Source organism: Ostrinia furnacalis, unplaced genomic scaffold, assembly GCF_004193835.3.
Source record: "Ostrinia furnacalis isolate ACB-3 unplaced genomic scaffold, ASM419383v2 OfSCF7471, whole genome shotgun sequence".
Lineage (NCBI taxonomy): Eukaryota > Metazoa > Arthropoda > Insecta > Lepidoptera > Crambidae > Ostrinia > Ostrinia furnacalis.
Window position 1 is genome coordinate 838,897 of NW_021137710.1, and position 17,142 is coordinate 856,038.

At 42.1% G+C, this 17,142-nt stretch overlaps 1 protein-coding gene across 1 annotated transcript in view; it reads left to right on the forward strand.

Annotated features, from left to right (window-relative positions):
* shaker (potassium voltage-gated channel protein Shaker) overlaps positions 1-16,457 on the forward strand; it is a 466,602-nt gene extending 450,145 nt beyond the window's left edge. The window contains exons 9-12 of the mRNA XM_028321157.1: positions 1,285-1,511; positions 2,334-2,571; positions 7,032-7,060; positions 8,996-16,457. Of these exons, the coding sequence (XP_028176958.1) occupies positions 1,285-1,511; positions 2,334-2,564 (458 nt within the window). The 3' untranslated portion in view covers positions 2,565-2,571; positions 7,032-7,060; positions 8,996-16,457. The remainder of the gene's footprint in view (positions 1-1,284; positions 1,512-2,333; positions 2,572-7,031; positions 7,061-8,995) is intronic.
* The last annotated feature ends 685 nt before the right edge of the window (positions 16,458-17,142 follow it).

Consider the following 17,142-nt stretch of genomic DNA (forward strand, 5'->3'; position numbering starts at 1 on the left):
TTTTAAATAAGCTAGTCCTAATGTTTTGTTCGTTTTCTGATATTAAGCAACCGCTTGAATATTAGGTATGCATATCCGAATGTAGTGCAGTCCCCTGGCCTAGTTTCTGGCGTCCTTTACGAGCTAAATAAACGTCTAGATAGCGCATTGTGGCGGACGATTATAGTCAACCCGTGTAGATCTGCCTGCCTGCTGCGCGCTGCGGCAATCTTCGTACTTTCGCGCGTGACGTTAGCGCAGTGCTCTTTTGCTTTGGTTTTTCTGTTTAGATCAATGAAATACGAGTTTGACTAATGATAACTTTCAGCTATTCATGTTTAGACGCGAATATTGAATGTTATTCATATTTCCTTCCCAAACTTTCGGTATATGCCTTCCCTGAATATCAACACGTCACAATTGTCTGACTCCCGCTAATCCCCGGCTTTCTCGTGACGTCAACGTCTGGTGTGTCGTCACACTCGCAGACAGGGCGACGTCACAAGGGCCCGAGCCAACTCATCGGGCCTACTCCGCAACCGATTCCAGTACTTTCTACTCTATTCGTCACTTTCGCTCATGAAGACTTCGCGGTATGAGTGAAAGAGATGGATCTGAAATTACAGGCATTGTCGTACGGAATAGACCCCCAGTTTTGGCTCGCTCCGCAGTGGTTTACGTAAACCACTCTATACAACAATGTTCACAAATAATCACGCTCTACCGTCAAAACGAGCTTATGCTCTCGTGAAAACATGGACATAAATGTGTCGTGACTGGCGCGAGCTCTAACTCGTGAAGGGTGGAATGTTTATAACGCATGGTTTGATCACATGGTGTTACGTAAGGCTATTTATTCATACTTTAAAAAGGACAATTGCTTACCTACTCTCAAACTGTGAATAAAGTAAAGTACACCCAACACTTTAGAGACTGAACAATGAATAGCATATGTGTTCATGTTCATTGAAATTTGATTCTCGTTACATTTGATGCCGCAACCAAGGCAATCGTTGTGATTCGGACCATCCAGGTTATTTACATTCATGATTAGCAAAGCAATACATTGAAAATTCTACATTTTCTTGCAAAGACGTAGCTATTACTAATACTAATTAACTACTAAAAATCATCATCTTTGCTTAATAGCTAGGCAGGTTACACCTAGAAACTAACCTGTACAGTAGCTAAATCTTAAACAGACTAGCAAACAATAGTTAAAACTAACAAAACGTGTGGCTAACATGTAACTTGATGTTTGACATCAACACATATAGCAAGACAGAAAACAGCGTTTGCGTATAGTTTCAGGGCCGATCGTGAAGAAGTCATCTTCGATGAGTGAGGATTCGTCATCTGACATGATGGAGCTGGACGAGAGCGCTCTGGTGACTGATCCGCATCTGGAGTCCAACCTGAGGCGGCTGCAGGAGGAGGAGCGCCTTCTCCTGGAACAACAGGCCACCATGGAAGCCGGCAACTCTGATGACATCGCCGCTCTGGAAACCCAGGATGCTCTGCGCCTCAACCAGGTATGTATGCGAACGCAACTGATCCACTTGTGATACTTTGCTTGATGTCTATGGAATGCTATACAAGAAGATCAGAGACAACAAATGCAAGACTGCCCTCGATTGTAGAGGCCGCATTTACAAGAATCGATGATGATCTACTGATCATGCGGAACATTGTATATGTCAAGTAAGTGCAATCTCTACGATTTCTCCCTAGACTCTCACCCTTGAAGAGAATCTCTCTCTTAATCAGTTTCTCAAGGTTCAATATTATGTCACCGGCCTCTCAGTTCACTTACTGAATCATATACTCGTTTCTCAAAAATTACATTAGTGAAATAAGACATACATGTAATGTCTGATACCTTGATACTGAGTATGTTAGGTAAATATTTGATTAATTACGTTAAAAAAAAATAACTCCGATGAGATCCTAAGTTTCACTTAAACCTAAAGTCACAACACAATCAAGTACCATGAACAAGACACCGTAAAAAGGTGAAAGTACCTATATCCTTCGAGAGCATATACCAGAGTAAATACAAATGAGTAGGTCATCTTGATAGAAACGCACCGAGCGCGGTTTGTATGTGAGCGCGCGCCAATACGTATGAGGCGCGCACGCACACACCACCACACACTGACAAAATTCAGCGCACCTCACCGCTAATCCCCGCTAAATTTTGTCAGAGTGTGCGTGCGCGCCGCATACGTATTGGCGCGCTCACATACAAACCGCGCTCGGGCGTTTCTATGAAGATGACCTACTCATTTGTATTTACTCTGCATATACCAACCATAACTTAAAAGCCCAGCCACTCAAAACCCGTTCTCCCCTAGCTGCAGCAACAAGAGCTGCACCGCCAGCAGAACCTGCAGGCGCAGCGCATCGCCCGCTACCAGCAGCAGCTGACGCAGGAGGGCGCGTCGCACGGCCACGGCCACGGCCACGGCCACAGCCACGGCCACGGCCACTACGCCGGACGCCGCGACGGGCCGCGCCGCCGCGCCGCCTGCACCGTGCGCGTCAACAACCTGCATGCCGCAGAAGCCATCGAGACAGATGTCTGACCAATAGGTAGGTGGGATATGGAATAGTTTATAGGTCTAGATGTGTAAGCTCATAGGCCGGGCGCTCATTGATTGGACGACACTGCAACGGACTTTACTTAAAGTAACTTGACTTTTTAGTTACATTTTTATGGCTTGCAAAACCAAAGCTTGCTATGTTTAACATATTGACAAGTTTTGTAAAGAAATTTTGCTAAAATGATAAACGTATAAAAATGTGCGGTGAGGTCAGTTGCTATTCTTCACTTTTAAATCTGTTGCCGTACCATCTCGTCTGTGAGTCTCTAGCCTTATGTTCGCTTGTTTATTGATCTAGAATTATTAATGTTTGCCTTTCAAAGTTACCATTTACCTTTCAAATCCTTAAAATTAAATTCAAAGTAAAAAATTGTTTAAATTATAAAAGTCTTATCAAAACCTTGATATAATCTCCTTTCTTGCAAGAATTTATTAATAATTTTATCCAAGATGATGCTAATTCTAGATGAAAGAAACAAGTGGATCTGATAGAGTAGGTGTCGGAGGTAAAATAAAGCAGGGGATTTTAAAATTCAGATTCCGTCCAGAGTGATAGGACACGCGGCATGTTATCGCGCCACTCCTCAAGCTCCTCTTACCTCAGGCGCCGACTTATTAAAAAGATAGGATTGTAGCAGAGATCCTTTTAAGGGATACGCGTTTGTTTCCTTAAGATATCAATTTTAAATCTCCACTTGGTCACATAATACTTGTACTTGTCGGATGATCTCCATTCAGACTGACTCTAGTATTAAAATTGTAAAATTATACATCTACCTACACTGAAACAACCTACTGCTGATAATATGATAATATTATGAGCGAAATGACCCCTTAAAAGTCTCTACTATAATAAAATATGACCATTAGAAGCCGAAGTGTCCCGAGTGTAGGTTATTCCACTATTTTACTACTACTTTATATCATGCACAACAACCATAACTGTGTCATTATAACGATTACCATTTCAGTTTCAGTAACTTACACTCGGACTACAGGTTAGGTAGGGCTGCCATCCAAAATCGTTCCTTGGATTTATGCTCCCTGCCAGAGGGACACTCTTAACTTTGTGCTTAAGTTATTCAAAGTTAGATGATGGCAACCATACCCGATGGTCAGTTAAATATAATATGTAGGTACACTTCCAAAGGAAAAAGGAGCTGCTACAACCCTCAAGGACGTTGGAAGACTCGACAAACCGACACCGACTTACTATAATTGGCATAGAAAAAAATACCTAAATTAATATAAGTAGCAGTTCCTAAAATATTAAGTAGCAGTTCCATAGACAGACAAATTGTCAACCATACCTAAATATATCAGTTTTCATGAACCATAATCAAACCATTCCGAATGCATTGATTATCAGTTCTAAATATCATGGAATTACCCTTTACAGACTTACAAATATTTTTGAAAACGATTTGTTCCATCTAGACGATATCAACACAGCGAAATCTGAAATAGTTACGCCATCTTTCAAGTCTGTAACTTGTAGTTCTTACAACATTCGCGGCGGAAACATAATTATTGCCAGTCCCTATAATTAAACGGGCAACAGTAATGGTCGCTTTGTCAATTTGCCAATTAATTAAGTAATCGAACGACCTGAAAACAAAAAATATAAACCATAAACCCGTAGAAAGGATGTGGCTGGAGCGTTTACTGCGCGTTTCCGCCGCGAATGCAGTGCCCTATAAACGTCAACGAACATTCCACCGAAATTAGCTCCGTTACTGAACTTGACCGGGTTCGGATGCTGAGACTCAATAGCTGCCTTGGAAGGTAATGGAGCTAATTTGAATGTTCCTGGAATAGCGGGTCACACGCGGAGCGAGTTGTAAATAGGCCGGCTGGTGACCTCGCGACGTTCCAGGAACGCCGGGTCCGGGCGGGCGGACTGCTGTCATGGGCGGCAGCGGATTAACAGAAATAACATTCTCCTGTCCCCGAAATTGCATTGTCAAAAAAGTTAACATACTTACTTTAATTAGGATGTTAAAGTTTACGTAAAAGAAACTGCCAAAACTGAAAAAGTAACGATTTTTTTCTTTTATTTATCGAAAAATATAGCTTAAACACAAAAATAGCTTAAGCTTTTATTGGCAACCCATAAATATAACAGCTGCATAAATTTTCTCTTTGAGTCCAATTATTCACTTAAGCGTAAAATTAAATTTTTAGTTACAAAGGAATCGCGCTATAACAGTTTGCAAAAAGTATGTCAGCCTACAATCCTACATAGAATCAAAATAATTACGGACAAAAATACCAGCTGAAATATAACTGTAATCCAAAAGAGGAACATTAATACAGAAATCAAATGAGACATCGTACGGAACCCTGCCCATAATAGAGACGCAGCGGATATTACGCCCACGTCTGCGGAAGTGACGTGCGTAGGGGGAAAACCATTGCGAGATTGCAGATAGCACCAGTTTTCCATTACAGCCGCTATAGAACAATAACCACTTCCGCTGTACGCTCTGTACACGGTGGCTGCTGAGAGCCAAAGGCAGCGGAGATTGTGAATTAACATTCGTATATTACTATTGAAACCACAATGCGAACATTAACAAAGATTATAAGGTGGAGACCCGTCGCTACACGAGGAAAAACCTTGACATGACACAGAGCTGATATGGCATGCTAGAGATTCTGAAATATTCTCTTTTCCATCACATTGTAAATAACAATAAAACTAGCTGTATTACAATGGAATGTAAAAGAGTGACCATTAATCATCTGTGTGATTGGTTTTGTTGGCACGCATCATCCTACAGACCGAAAATAATGAAGACATTAAATGTTTAAACCAACAAGCAAACAAATAAAATGGAATGGACCAGATTTTGTTTTTCTAAGAACGGGATGATTCGCATGGTGGAAACAGACGATAACTGAGGTTTTATAGCCTGCATGTGATCGGGAGGAAAGAAGGAAGTGTATCGAATTCATCTAGATCTTTACAAAACACCTCGTCACACACAAGCTAAGGGCTGCTCAATCAGAAACCAATACGGCTTAGCATTTAAATACTGTGAAATCAACGCTTCAAACCTAACTGAAAAAGTTTTGGTTTATATCGTAATTAGACGAAACAAAAGCAATAACTTCTGAATATGTAATTAGTAACATCGCCCTAAAAGCTGAACTGTTACCTTATAAATTATATCATCACATAAAGGATTTTATGATTGTAAAGACCGTAATAACACGACGCGAGCAAAAGCTATAATTGTTTCCCGATGGGAAGAAAGGATCGCGGGGCGTTTGACCCACATAAAATAATGGATTGACCTAACCAAACAGGACCGCAGCGCCGACCCGGGGCTCGCTTTCATTGTCACAAACATAACACACTCTATCGCGACGGAACCGTTTGTCCTTTGTGCGAAAATTTGCTGCTCGGAGATCTTGGAGTATGTTATAGACATAATAGAAAACTGCTATAAAGAAACTCGTAACTAGAAATGGAACAGATGGAGTCAACAGTATATTTGCATCAATTGCTTATGAAGGAAAACATCCTGAAAGATCATCTGGTTGTTGACGATGTTCTATGACAAAAAAAATCCATGGAGTTAAAGCTGAGCTGAGCTTGAGCGAAAACCCATCAGATTTATTCACGGAAGCGACGAGTTGCAAAATTATTCAGAATTAATTGACGAAATGATCGCATTTCCTCCACCGCGCTTTATTGCTGCCGTTCGGTTTAACGCGTGTGTGCGCGGAAATTACGGATGGGATTGTTCTTACGAAAATTATTGCCGTTCTTGTTTACTGAAGCCATACAGTTATGGAATCTGGAAAGGATGAACGAAGACAACGACAATTATAGTTTTTATTTATGGGGGATTTTAGGATCTGTCAAAATTAAGTTTATTGTGTGAAAGACAAAATAAAGTGAATTATCTGCCCTGTAAAAAGTTTTTGCCTATGTAGAGTCAGAATTATCACGTAAAATTACAATAGTAACCGCCTAATTTTGAACCTCCCCCGTTATTGAAGTCAGCTGAAACATCAGACGCACAAGAAAACAGGGTTGCCAACTAAATCGTCTCGCTTTGAGCGCTAAATAATTTCCGCTTTTTCATCCCGCGTGTGTACATAACGTGAAAGCGTTCGACATGCAAACTTGCGGCTGCAGTGAATGGGCACCATTCACGGCACACATGGCGCATCGGTGCAGCGGCCGCCCTTCGACGGCAGCTTGAATGAATGCGGGCCCGGGATCGATACCCGCTGCGGCAGCGCGCGCCCGTGACGTCACGCCGCCCCACGTGCTCGCAGCACGCGGCCGCGCGCCCGCGGAATCGATGCGCGGGAACCGGCCGCCTCGTGGCCGCAGCCCCGCCCGCCCCGCCGCCCGCCCTACGCCCGACCAAAACACCGCACACACTGCCACGCGTTATTGGCCCCGTATTAATACATTTTTTCGTTCTTCAGGCTCCTTTGAGCTCCATCAGTATTAAATCGTAAGTCGAATTTAATGACAATCTGCATGCAAGAATCCAAAATGCCTAAAACAAAATTCTGAAACCTCACCCGATTGGCTACCGGTGCCGCCAGAGGCCGCCGGTCCTGGCGGACCGTCAAAATTTCTCGATTGAAACAAGGGCTTTCGGAATTCTCCACTGTCCTCCGTTCTTCCTCTTCCCTAGTGCCGCTTTAGTTGCGTCGGCCGCGAGGTCCAGCAATGGCGCTACTTCCAACTACTTGTGGCATGCCAACTTTGTGACGTCGCTGTCAACCTGAAATGTTCTATGTATACTATCTATGTGTATTAAAATTGTAACTGTGTATTATTAACACTATTTAGTTAGTATTTTGTTAAAATTACACAAAAATGTAACCATTATTAAAGAATGGAACTATTCCTAAACAAGATTTTTGTAATTATATTTTTTTTCCAAATAACAATAATATGACTGAACGGTTATTGATAGTATGTAACTCAAATACAAAGCTAAAGAGAATATGTAGGTAATAGTTCCATTCCTGTGAGGTTGGTACTCTTTATCAACAGCACTGACTTGACTTAACATGAAGAATTGGCAGAAAATTTAAGTACGTGCGACAGTTTGTGGTTAAATTGGCCATAAAGTGACAAGAAAAATTGTTTACATGATACTTTCAAATACATACCCCATAATATTGTTCTCACCCAAGGAGCAAAATCACACAAAAAAATGTAATCACCATTAAAAACCTGTCGCACTGTCAGATTGCGCAGCTGAGACGCAGGGCCGCAGTGCAGGAAAAAGCTAGAGCCCGTATATGATTATGATTCAAGTATCATTCTTACATTCAAGTGTAGACTCAAGCCTGTATTACTCAAAGCCAACCAATCTCAGGTTGGATTCCAGCCACGAGTTTGAATTGAGATTCGAATTTCATATCATGGGTTCAACCCATGGCGTTCGAACTACACCTACCTGTTTGATTGTCACTGCACTGCGTAGCTTGCATCTCAGCTAACGCACCTTCAAAATTTTACGACACGACTATAAAATGCCGCAGAAATAAAGGGCCTTTCCTATTTGATCATCATTTCAAGTGAACTATTAAATAAGTTTGTTAATAAAGTATGTGTTCAATATCAGCAAAATGCTTTCATACGAAAATAATCAAGTCTCTACCGCGACCAACTTTTGTAGTCCCATCTGCAGCATTTGACATGATGTTCACTTTTAAGAGCTACTTACCCATGGTCATCTTCATCATCTGAAATGTATTATTCATGAAACCGTTTGTGTTTCGAGATTCATTAGTAATATCAAATTCACTTTTGATTTTTGTGAATGTAGACTTTAAAAACAAGTGAAGACTTTGATAGGATCTAGGTAAGAAGCTCTACCTATCATTAAATGTGTACCGTTTGTGTTGGTAGACAAGAGTAAGAACCGTGTACCTAACGACGTGCCGCGAGCCGGGTTGTTTGTCCGCGTAATATATGTTATATGTCAGCATGGCTTCTCAACCCTGCGCTCTTACCTTTGTCTGCACTGTAGGTACAATTAGATGGCCTATGTTTATGTGGAATCTTAGTCGAAACACCATCGAAGCTACATGTGAAATCTGAAGAAACTCTTCCAGTAATTCTAACGAATTTCCTGTTTCCTCTATGGGATTAGGCTTCAAAATATACTCTTATTTAATTTGAAAGTCACACAAAGAGTCGTGAAGTTTGCACTCTAAAACAACGCTATTAGAACAGCTACATTTATGAACAAGCGCAGTGCTGAACGCAGACTCAGCGGCTTTTTGTGTGACCTCGAGTTTCTGAAATGTATTGTATTGGTAGTTTTATAGTGAAACTGAATGTTGATATTGTGTTGAATGTTAACGTGTGTTCAATGTTGGCGCAGCGTTGAGAGCAGTGTGTGACTTGCGCGTGCGGTGTGTTCCAGACAAGGCGAGGCGGTGCGAGGGCGCGCACGCAGTGTGGCGCGGCCGGCTGCCCGCGCGCTCCCCGCCCCCCTGCCACGTGTGACGCGCCGCCTCCCCCGCCCCCGCCACCCCGCCTGCACCCCCGACCCCGCTGCAGCGCTCAACGCACCACCATGAGTGACCACCTCTGAACTGTTAATAGGTGCTCACCTCGAGCGAAACCAGCGACCCGTTAGTTAGTAATTAGAGACGAAGTGTTTACGATAACTATAAAACTTCTTTTTAATAAGCTTGTACTGAGCGCGAACGCCGCACCCGCGGCGCACCATTGTAAATAGAAATAACCAGCTTACCTACCGCTTCATACACTTTCTACATTTCGACACACGTGTAATATTAGGGATGATTCTTCAAGACAATCAAAATAGGCCTATAGTTCTCGTTCCGTTCGTGGGGGACGTAATCGAGTGTCGCTTGATGCTTGCCACTTAGTAGTTTGTAAATAGATAGTTAGTCGGGTGGAAGGCGCACGCGCCGCACGCCGGCTTCACACCGCGCGGGCGCGCTCGCGCGTCATCGCCAGCCTGGCCGCGGAGCGAGCGCGCCCGCGCCTCACGGACATACAGTACCCAGACATGACTCACCCGAATTGACTCGACGCCCGGCGTCGCCCGATGGCCTAAGCAGGCCCCGACACCCACTCATCCGAGCTGCCATCCAGAGCGTAGTACGCCTGCACTAGGTTACAGTTTGAGTATAGCTTCTTACCAGCTGCGCAGGAGTTAGTTTCGAACGTGATCCGTTTAGAATTCGTTTACGCCCGATGCAGTCTCGGTGACACGCACTCACGGGGAGTCGCCCGCGACTCGCTCGTAACGTAGCCATAAGTTGTTTATGTTATATGTTGTGATGATCCGATGTTCGTGCAGAAGGGACACGTCCCGATGCCCCCTCCCCTCGTACCCCCGTCGTGTTTCGCGCAACAGCCTCGGGTTCCACTCCACAATAATCTGTTGTTTAAATGTTCTAGTGTACGTAGCTGATGTAACGATTCAGTGTTCACCCCAAGGGGATATTTATCGTCTAATTTACTAATGTTTTATCGGTGTTATTTCAATAGTACGATACAAAGGAAGGTTGTGAGGCGTCGGCCGCCATGCGGCAGTACTGAGATAGGCTACAGATGTGAAAGATTCATGCTATTGCAAGGTTTACGATTGTTAGCTTATAATATATTACCTTTGAACATATCCAGTAAGAAGTAAATTGATATACGTTATGTATAAGTTAGACCAGCGGCTGAGCGACGGACGCATCAAGTATGTAGCAGCAGGGTTCATTTGCGAATCACGGAAGAAGGGTTGAGTAGGCTTTGTCGTAAAAACCTCTTTTTCAAGATGTAGTTTGAGATATTCATGGAACTTCTTGGCTTCAAAAACAGTACATTTTTGCACCCAAGTTTTGCATAAAAGTATGAAATTATTCAAGCGTATTGACTCGCACACAACACCGCATTTCCAGCCCAGAGAGGTTTTCACGGCACGGGATTGGAGTACGCCGTTGCTATTCGAGGGTTGAACTACAACTGTCGGCATCGATCTACACATTGACCAAGTTTCTACTTACTGCAATAGCTCACACATTGTCATTAGTATTATTAACACATTCAATAGATGCAACGAGGGCAGCCGCGAGCCTTCGTGGCAGTAAAAAATAATCGAATTGCTATTTAATTCCGCCATGTCAACATGTAGCTCAACCCAAAAATAACCATGTAGAAATTGATTTCTAATGATAATTACGTAATAGATGTAGTAGATGATACATTCAAATAATTTTCATCATATCATTATTACACATTTCATAGCGATTAAACATCTAGATGAAAAGACATGATATTTACGCCCTATATGATAGATTAGAGTAGTGTAGAGATACTGATAGAGTGTAAGTGCTGCCCCTTTACTGGGCGATGTTCTTTTGGAGCTATGGTATTCACGCTCGTCAATTCCATGGGGAGTTAGGGCCGGGAGGGAGCCGGCCGCAGCCCCGCCCGCAGCCGCGGCCGCTCGAAGCAGACTCGTGCTCGTGCCAAACTGCGTCAATTACCCCCGGCCTAGCGTTTCTAGCATTCCTTTTTAATGGCGTTTCACATTTAAAAATCATATACAATATTATTAGTAGGTGTTAACAATTCAAAAATTGATCGATGTCAGTAAATGTTAAACATAATTATGTATTAATACGTTACGTATGTTTATTTGAATGTGGTGCGGGTAATGAGATGATATTTAAACTTTTTTCTTGTGTCAAACAAAACGAAAACTTCAATGAGGCCTACGAAACTGCTGTGTCCTATTTTCGCATTCAAATTTTTATTCTTAGACTGAATCACCCATCTCGACATTCATTTTCAAAACGGTTCTGAAGATGCCCCCCTCACCGCGTCTGCTTGAGTCTGTATTACACGGCTCACGAGGCCATTATCAAGACAGAAGCGGTGAATTAGGTATTCTAATGAATTTATACTCGGAATTGATAAAATAGGTGGTGTATGAAATGCCAGATCTGTCACTAGCTTCAGCTTAGCCGCATTTGGTCTTATCATGGATATGAGACGCGGCGCCTGCTAAGTGGTCGGTAGTGATGGCTGGCTCTCGCGCGGTCGTCCGCGGCGCGCCCGCCCGGGCGGGACTTGACCGCCTCTGAGAGCGCTGTGTCACCCGTTCTGATCGGACCAACCTCGGCATACAATGACGTCAGATTTAGAAGTGACTTAAATCTATCGATATACTTATTGCCCGACGGGTCCGGCTGGCGGGCGCGCGGCGGGCGACCGCGTCTTCCGAGCCGACTCACGGAGAGCACCACATCAGGTTTACAGCGGAAAGAATCACAAACATACGTAACAATGGAACCCGGTGCTGTTGCAGCGATTTAGGTGTTACACGTAACAACTTTTAATCAATATATATGTTATAGTAGTACTCAGTATGTGGATGATATAATATTCTCTGTATGGTTATCCAGTTGAATGTCGTCGGAGCGCTGTAGCAACAGTGCAACATCAACAGCATCTAAGTCATCAACTGGCAATAGAATTTTGTGTCTATATTACACGTAGTTTTAAAGTATATAACTTTGTGGTGAATGTTACATTACGATGTCGTATTACATCTTGTCGTGTTGTGTTGCACTGGTCTTTACAGTCTATCTCACTCACTGGTATTATCGGTTCCCTGTTATGGTTTGCAGCGGCCGGCCTCCGCCCGCCCGCGACCCGCGCGACTGGCGAGTGTTTCCATCGCTGATAGATTGTCTATGCCCTGTCGACCGTCGACTCTTGACACCATAGACATGAGATCCAAATTAGAAGTTATTGAATTACTCATGTTGGCCAAAATTGTAGTTACGCCGCGTTCGTTAAGGGCGTATTATAATTTTCGCTCAGTATTATTAGTTGTTACACCGCAGGGCAGTCAGGCGGGATGCCAGGGGCCCGTTGTCCGCAGTTCGATTCCGTTTCGACACTTCGCTCGACTCCTTTCAGGTAGCTCCAACAAAACCAGGTCGGACTCTGTTACTTGATTAAAATTTATTATAATGAAAATTATTATTGTAGATAGATAAACCCACATAGATTTCGCTGAGGAAATCACGTTTTTCTATTTACTTGAGTAATATCAATCTCGTAGTTAGGATCGAGTTGGCAAATTTTAAATTTATTAAGAAGTCTGAAAATGTCCGTTTCAGAAAAAATATTAACTATTAAAAAACTTGAATATCTACCGTATTTCAAATACGGTATAGGAAACAACTGTAATCGGTAATTTTATCTGTAAATTAAATTCAATTTGGTTTAAGATTTATAGTTAGGTATAATCCGCAAAACTTTTAGCAGTGTGTGGTATATCTAAATTTGTTTTAGATATATGTTGCTTGGATCGGTCAGCTGTCAGGCTGCGGTTGCGATTGTATGAATTCTGAAACCTGCTGGACGTGGGACCTGCCTCGGCTTGCGCCGCTTGTCCGTGCCGCTGCGCACTTGTTACGAGTCGCCTGCGCCCGCGCCGCCCGCGCCCGCCGCGCCCGCTTCCGTAGGTGCGTCCAGGCTCTTTTACATTTTACGCTTACGTAGTGGGTGAAGGTTTCACAGCCTTATGACATTGTAACAAGTACTAAAATCTTATAAAACTATAGTTATAATTTCCCTTATTCACTTGCCCCCTCTCCGTCCAGGTTGAAGCGTGTTCATATATTGAATATAAATCACAAAATCAACGTCATAATTAACTTAGCGACGATAATTTCTATGTATCGTGATACGTTGCATTTCGTACCTACGTTTCGGGTTTCTCAATATTATGACAACGCCATAAAATATTGATTTATTTAATAACTTCACGTATTTTTCTACTGAACGGACACCAGCCGAGTTCTCCGTACGTGTGCTCTATGTTTTGTTACGTCACACAGTCATTACGGTAACTTACAATAAATCAGATTATGCTAAAATTCGCTACGAGCTTATAATTGTTTGAAATTAAATATTGTCACTATTCGTATTAAATTCGATCACGTAATATAAGAAGCGAGTTCTCTAGGTACATAATTACATTATCCTCTTACAAATACATAACATTAAATAAGGATTTATAATATTAAGAGCTTTTCGACTAGTATACTTACAAAAAGATGAGATCTTATGAAATAATCTGAATTTTTCGCGATAATTTATTATATTTAATATCCATCCAGTATTATTAGATAAATAGGTGTAATGGTGAGAAGCCATTCTAGCTCCTATAGTGTTTAATGTAACATAGGTTCAATGATTGGCCAACAATTCTTAAATTAAGTACAAAATTTACGAATTTGTTCTTATTCAAAAACTGGGTCCCATAACTCATGAATTGTAATTTGGAGTTCTATGGAATGAGGCAGAGGAGCGGCCAGGATGCCCGCGCTCGGCCAGACACTCTCTGGCGTTTTGTAGGAGAGCCTCAAATTTACCCTTCGGTACGCTTTGTAAGGGGGGTCAATTTGCTAACTTGCAAAATTCAGAGAGAACACCTCTGAGCCTGAGCTCGGTTGTTCTGGTACGTGGTAGGACTGACGCTTAGGATTTCCAATCGCAAATGATCCTAGAATCAATAACATTGAAATTTCACCAAAAATAGCAAGTGGACCTACCGAGAAATGTCTCGGTACAAATTATTGGAACAACGAAACATGGTCTGTTATAAGAAAACGCAATAGATTCATAGATTCCTTTTGCATTTGCACTTGTTCACAATTCAACATCGCTGTTTACAAGCTCCAATTGTTTCTAGGATGATTCGCTTTCGGAAACGTAGAGGTAATGCTTAAAATTCTAAATTGTCTCAGACAAGGTGGAGGGTCTTCAGCAAGAACTAATTCCATATAATGTTACCAGATTGTCAATTGTCAAGGATTTTGTTGAGGACGCTCCATTTCGCGACGCAGGTTTTGTTAACTGCGAGAGACAGTGTGACGAGGCAACTTTGTTTTCAGTGATCGCTGGAGTAGATAGGCAACTAAAATGTTAGGTAGGACGCTCGCAGTTTGCTGTTTTAGGGGATGGTATTTGACGTGAACATTCGCCTTTAGAATGCCCGCGAGCATCCAGCGGGCCTGCGTTTTTCGCTAGCACATTCTGACCTAACAGTTTCAGTGGGAGTACAAATCGGAACACGGCCAACTGGCTGGGGGCTGATTAGCCTGCTTATTGAAACTGCTGAGTTTACGTTAGAATGTGCTTGCAAAGAAATTCGCTGAAGAATTAAAATAATGCTCCCGGCGAGGATCGTCCCAATTGCGTGCGGTATGACACCATATTGGTATGAAAATAAAGACCAAGCTGAATTTAGAAGAGTGTGAGCCTGACACGTTGCTCGACGAAGGACCAACGCAAGTTGCCGCGTTACAGAGGCAAAGACTTTGACTACAATTGGCGACTTTTTACTAAATTCAAATTAAGATATTTCATAATTCACGAGAAGCAACGGTTTCGGAATTCATCAAATCGAACCTTCAATACGTATACTTACCTTGTGTACATTTTAGTAAGAGATTCCATTCGTAGTCCTGTGTAAGTCGGAATTATTCATTTTAAATCACTGATATTTTTATTTTATAATTATAGATTTAGTAAGAATAATGAGTGCCGGCGCGTGCGCAGCGTCTGTCGAAACTATTTAATTGTTTAGAAACTAATCCGGGGCGTGTCGTCCCTTGTTGATGATTCAAACCCAATCGAATATAATAATGTTAATAGTTTTAATGTGAATCTAATTAACTTTATGATGTTTTGGGCCAATAACTATAAAATCAAAATAATTAGTCCCTTACAAGGCATATTAAAAGCCGAAGGAAGATTGACTTTGAAGATTGATTGATTATTGCCTTTGGAAGATATTTAATTAGTTAATGCCAAATATTGCTTTATGTATAACCTATGCGATGGTTAAGGAATGAATAGAAAGAGAGCGGAGTGCACAGCATCAATTGTCGTACATATCACTGAGACAATACGTTTGTTACGAGTTCGATTGGGAAGGAGTGTAGTGTCGCGTGCGTCAGGACAGACGATGCGCGCGCGCCGCCGGCGGGCTCACTGTAAATGTCGGCACAAGCCGCGCCGTGTAAATAAAGTCAAAAACGCCGCCGGCGATCTGTTTTTCATTTATTTATAATTGTGATTGTTACGTAGGATCTACGTCAGATTGTGAATGAGACGGTGGCTCTACGTTCTCATGAACCGTAACAGTCTAATGTTTGAATCACGCTTAAGAGGAGCCAAAACGTTAACAATGTTACTCAAGGTCTCAACGGCGGGTCTCGCTCTGCTGTTGAAGCGAAGGACAACGCAGTAGAATTTTAACTTTCCGAATAACATTGGGCATAGATAGTTTGGACGTTAGACCCTCATTTCGTTTGTGTAGTCGTACGTGTACTAGGCACTCTCCCGCGACTCCGCTCGCGCACGTCTGTAACTGTAATGACATTAGCGTGCAATTTTCACGGTTTAATTCAACAGTAAGTTGGTAAGACAGTTACGCACTTCTTTTCGCGGTATCTACAATAGCAGGTAGTGTAGTCTGTCTCACTGTTTCACAGACTGCACCGTACATGTGTTTAACGATTGTTTTGTGAAAATGTGTTACCTATTGTATTGAAAAGCTTTACTCTGTATTGTCTTGGATGATTAGTTTAATTTGTACTGTACTGTGTTGATTCTAAAGTAAATTTTTAAAGCGCACTCTTGTTGTGTTGTTCTGTCTATGCGTCCAAACCATGCGACCGCAGTACCAGGCTTCAATGTGCATTTCTATCCATAATGGTATGACTGGAGCTTTTCCACATTTATACTTGAGTTAACAGTGCTATGCTGTAAGAATGATTTTTCTTTTTATTATCAGTTGTAAAATTGAGAATTGTATAAATGATTCAATAAAGTGACATTGATGTTTTATTTGTAGATGTTGATATTACCCTCTTATTTATTTTTAGGCTAATTTTAAGGCCTCGCCGTGTTTAAAAATGTGTACAAATGTCGGCTACACAATTAGGATATAAAATTTGATAACTATAAACCACATCAAAACTCTGAGCGGTGGCTTCAGTGTGAAAAGCACTTCAGTGTATTTAAATCTGCCATGTTATATTTTATGTATAAGTAAAAAACAGTCGAAACATCTTCACATGTGACATTAGTAGCAACGCTGATAAAATTATGAGCCTCTATTTGATACACAATATTTATAGTAGGGACGATAGACGACCATGGTTCAATATTTATAGACCGCTCCAGACAGATGTACCGAGTACAATTTTCAATACAACACACAATAATCATGTTTTTGCCAATCATCAACAGCCCTTTACAGTCCACTGCTGGACTATGAGCCTCCTCCACTATAGTGGAGGGTTTTGCAATAATCCCCACGCTTGGCAGGCGGGTTGGAGATCGCAGTTTAAAAGATTGATGTTTTTCAGAGAGCGCTGCTGCCCGTTCTCTGTTTGATGTGTGGACCCTAAGTCGCCTCTTACGACACCCGCGGGAAGAGTAGGGGTTGGTGACAAATGTATTCTACTCTGCCGTCACCACACGGCACAAGTTTTTGCCAATATCTTTAACTTACTA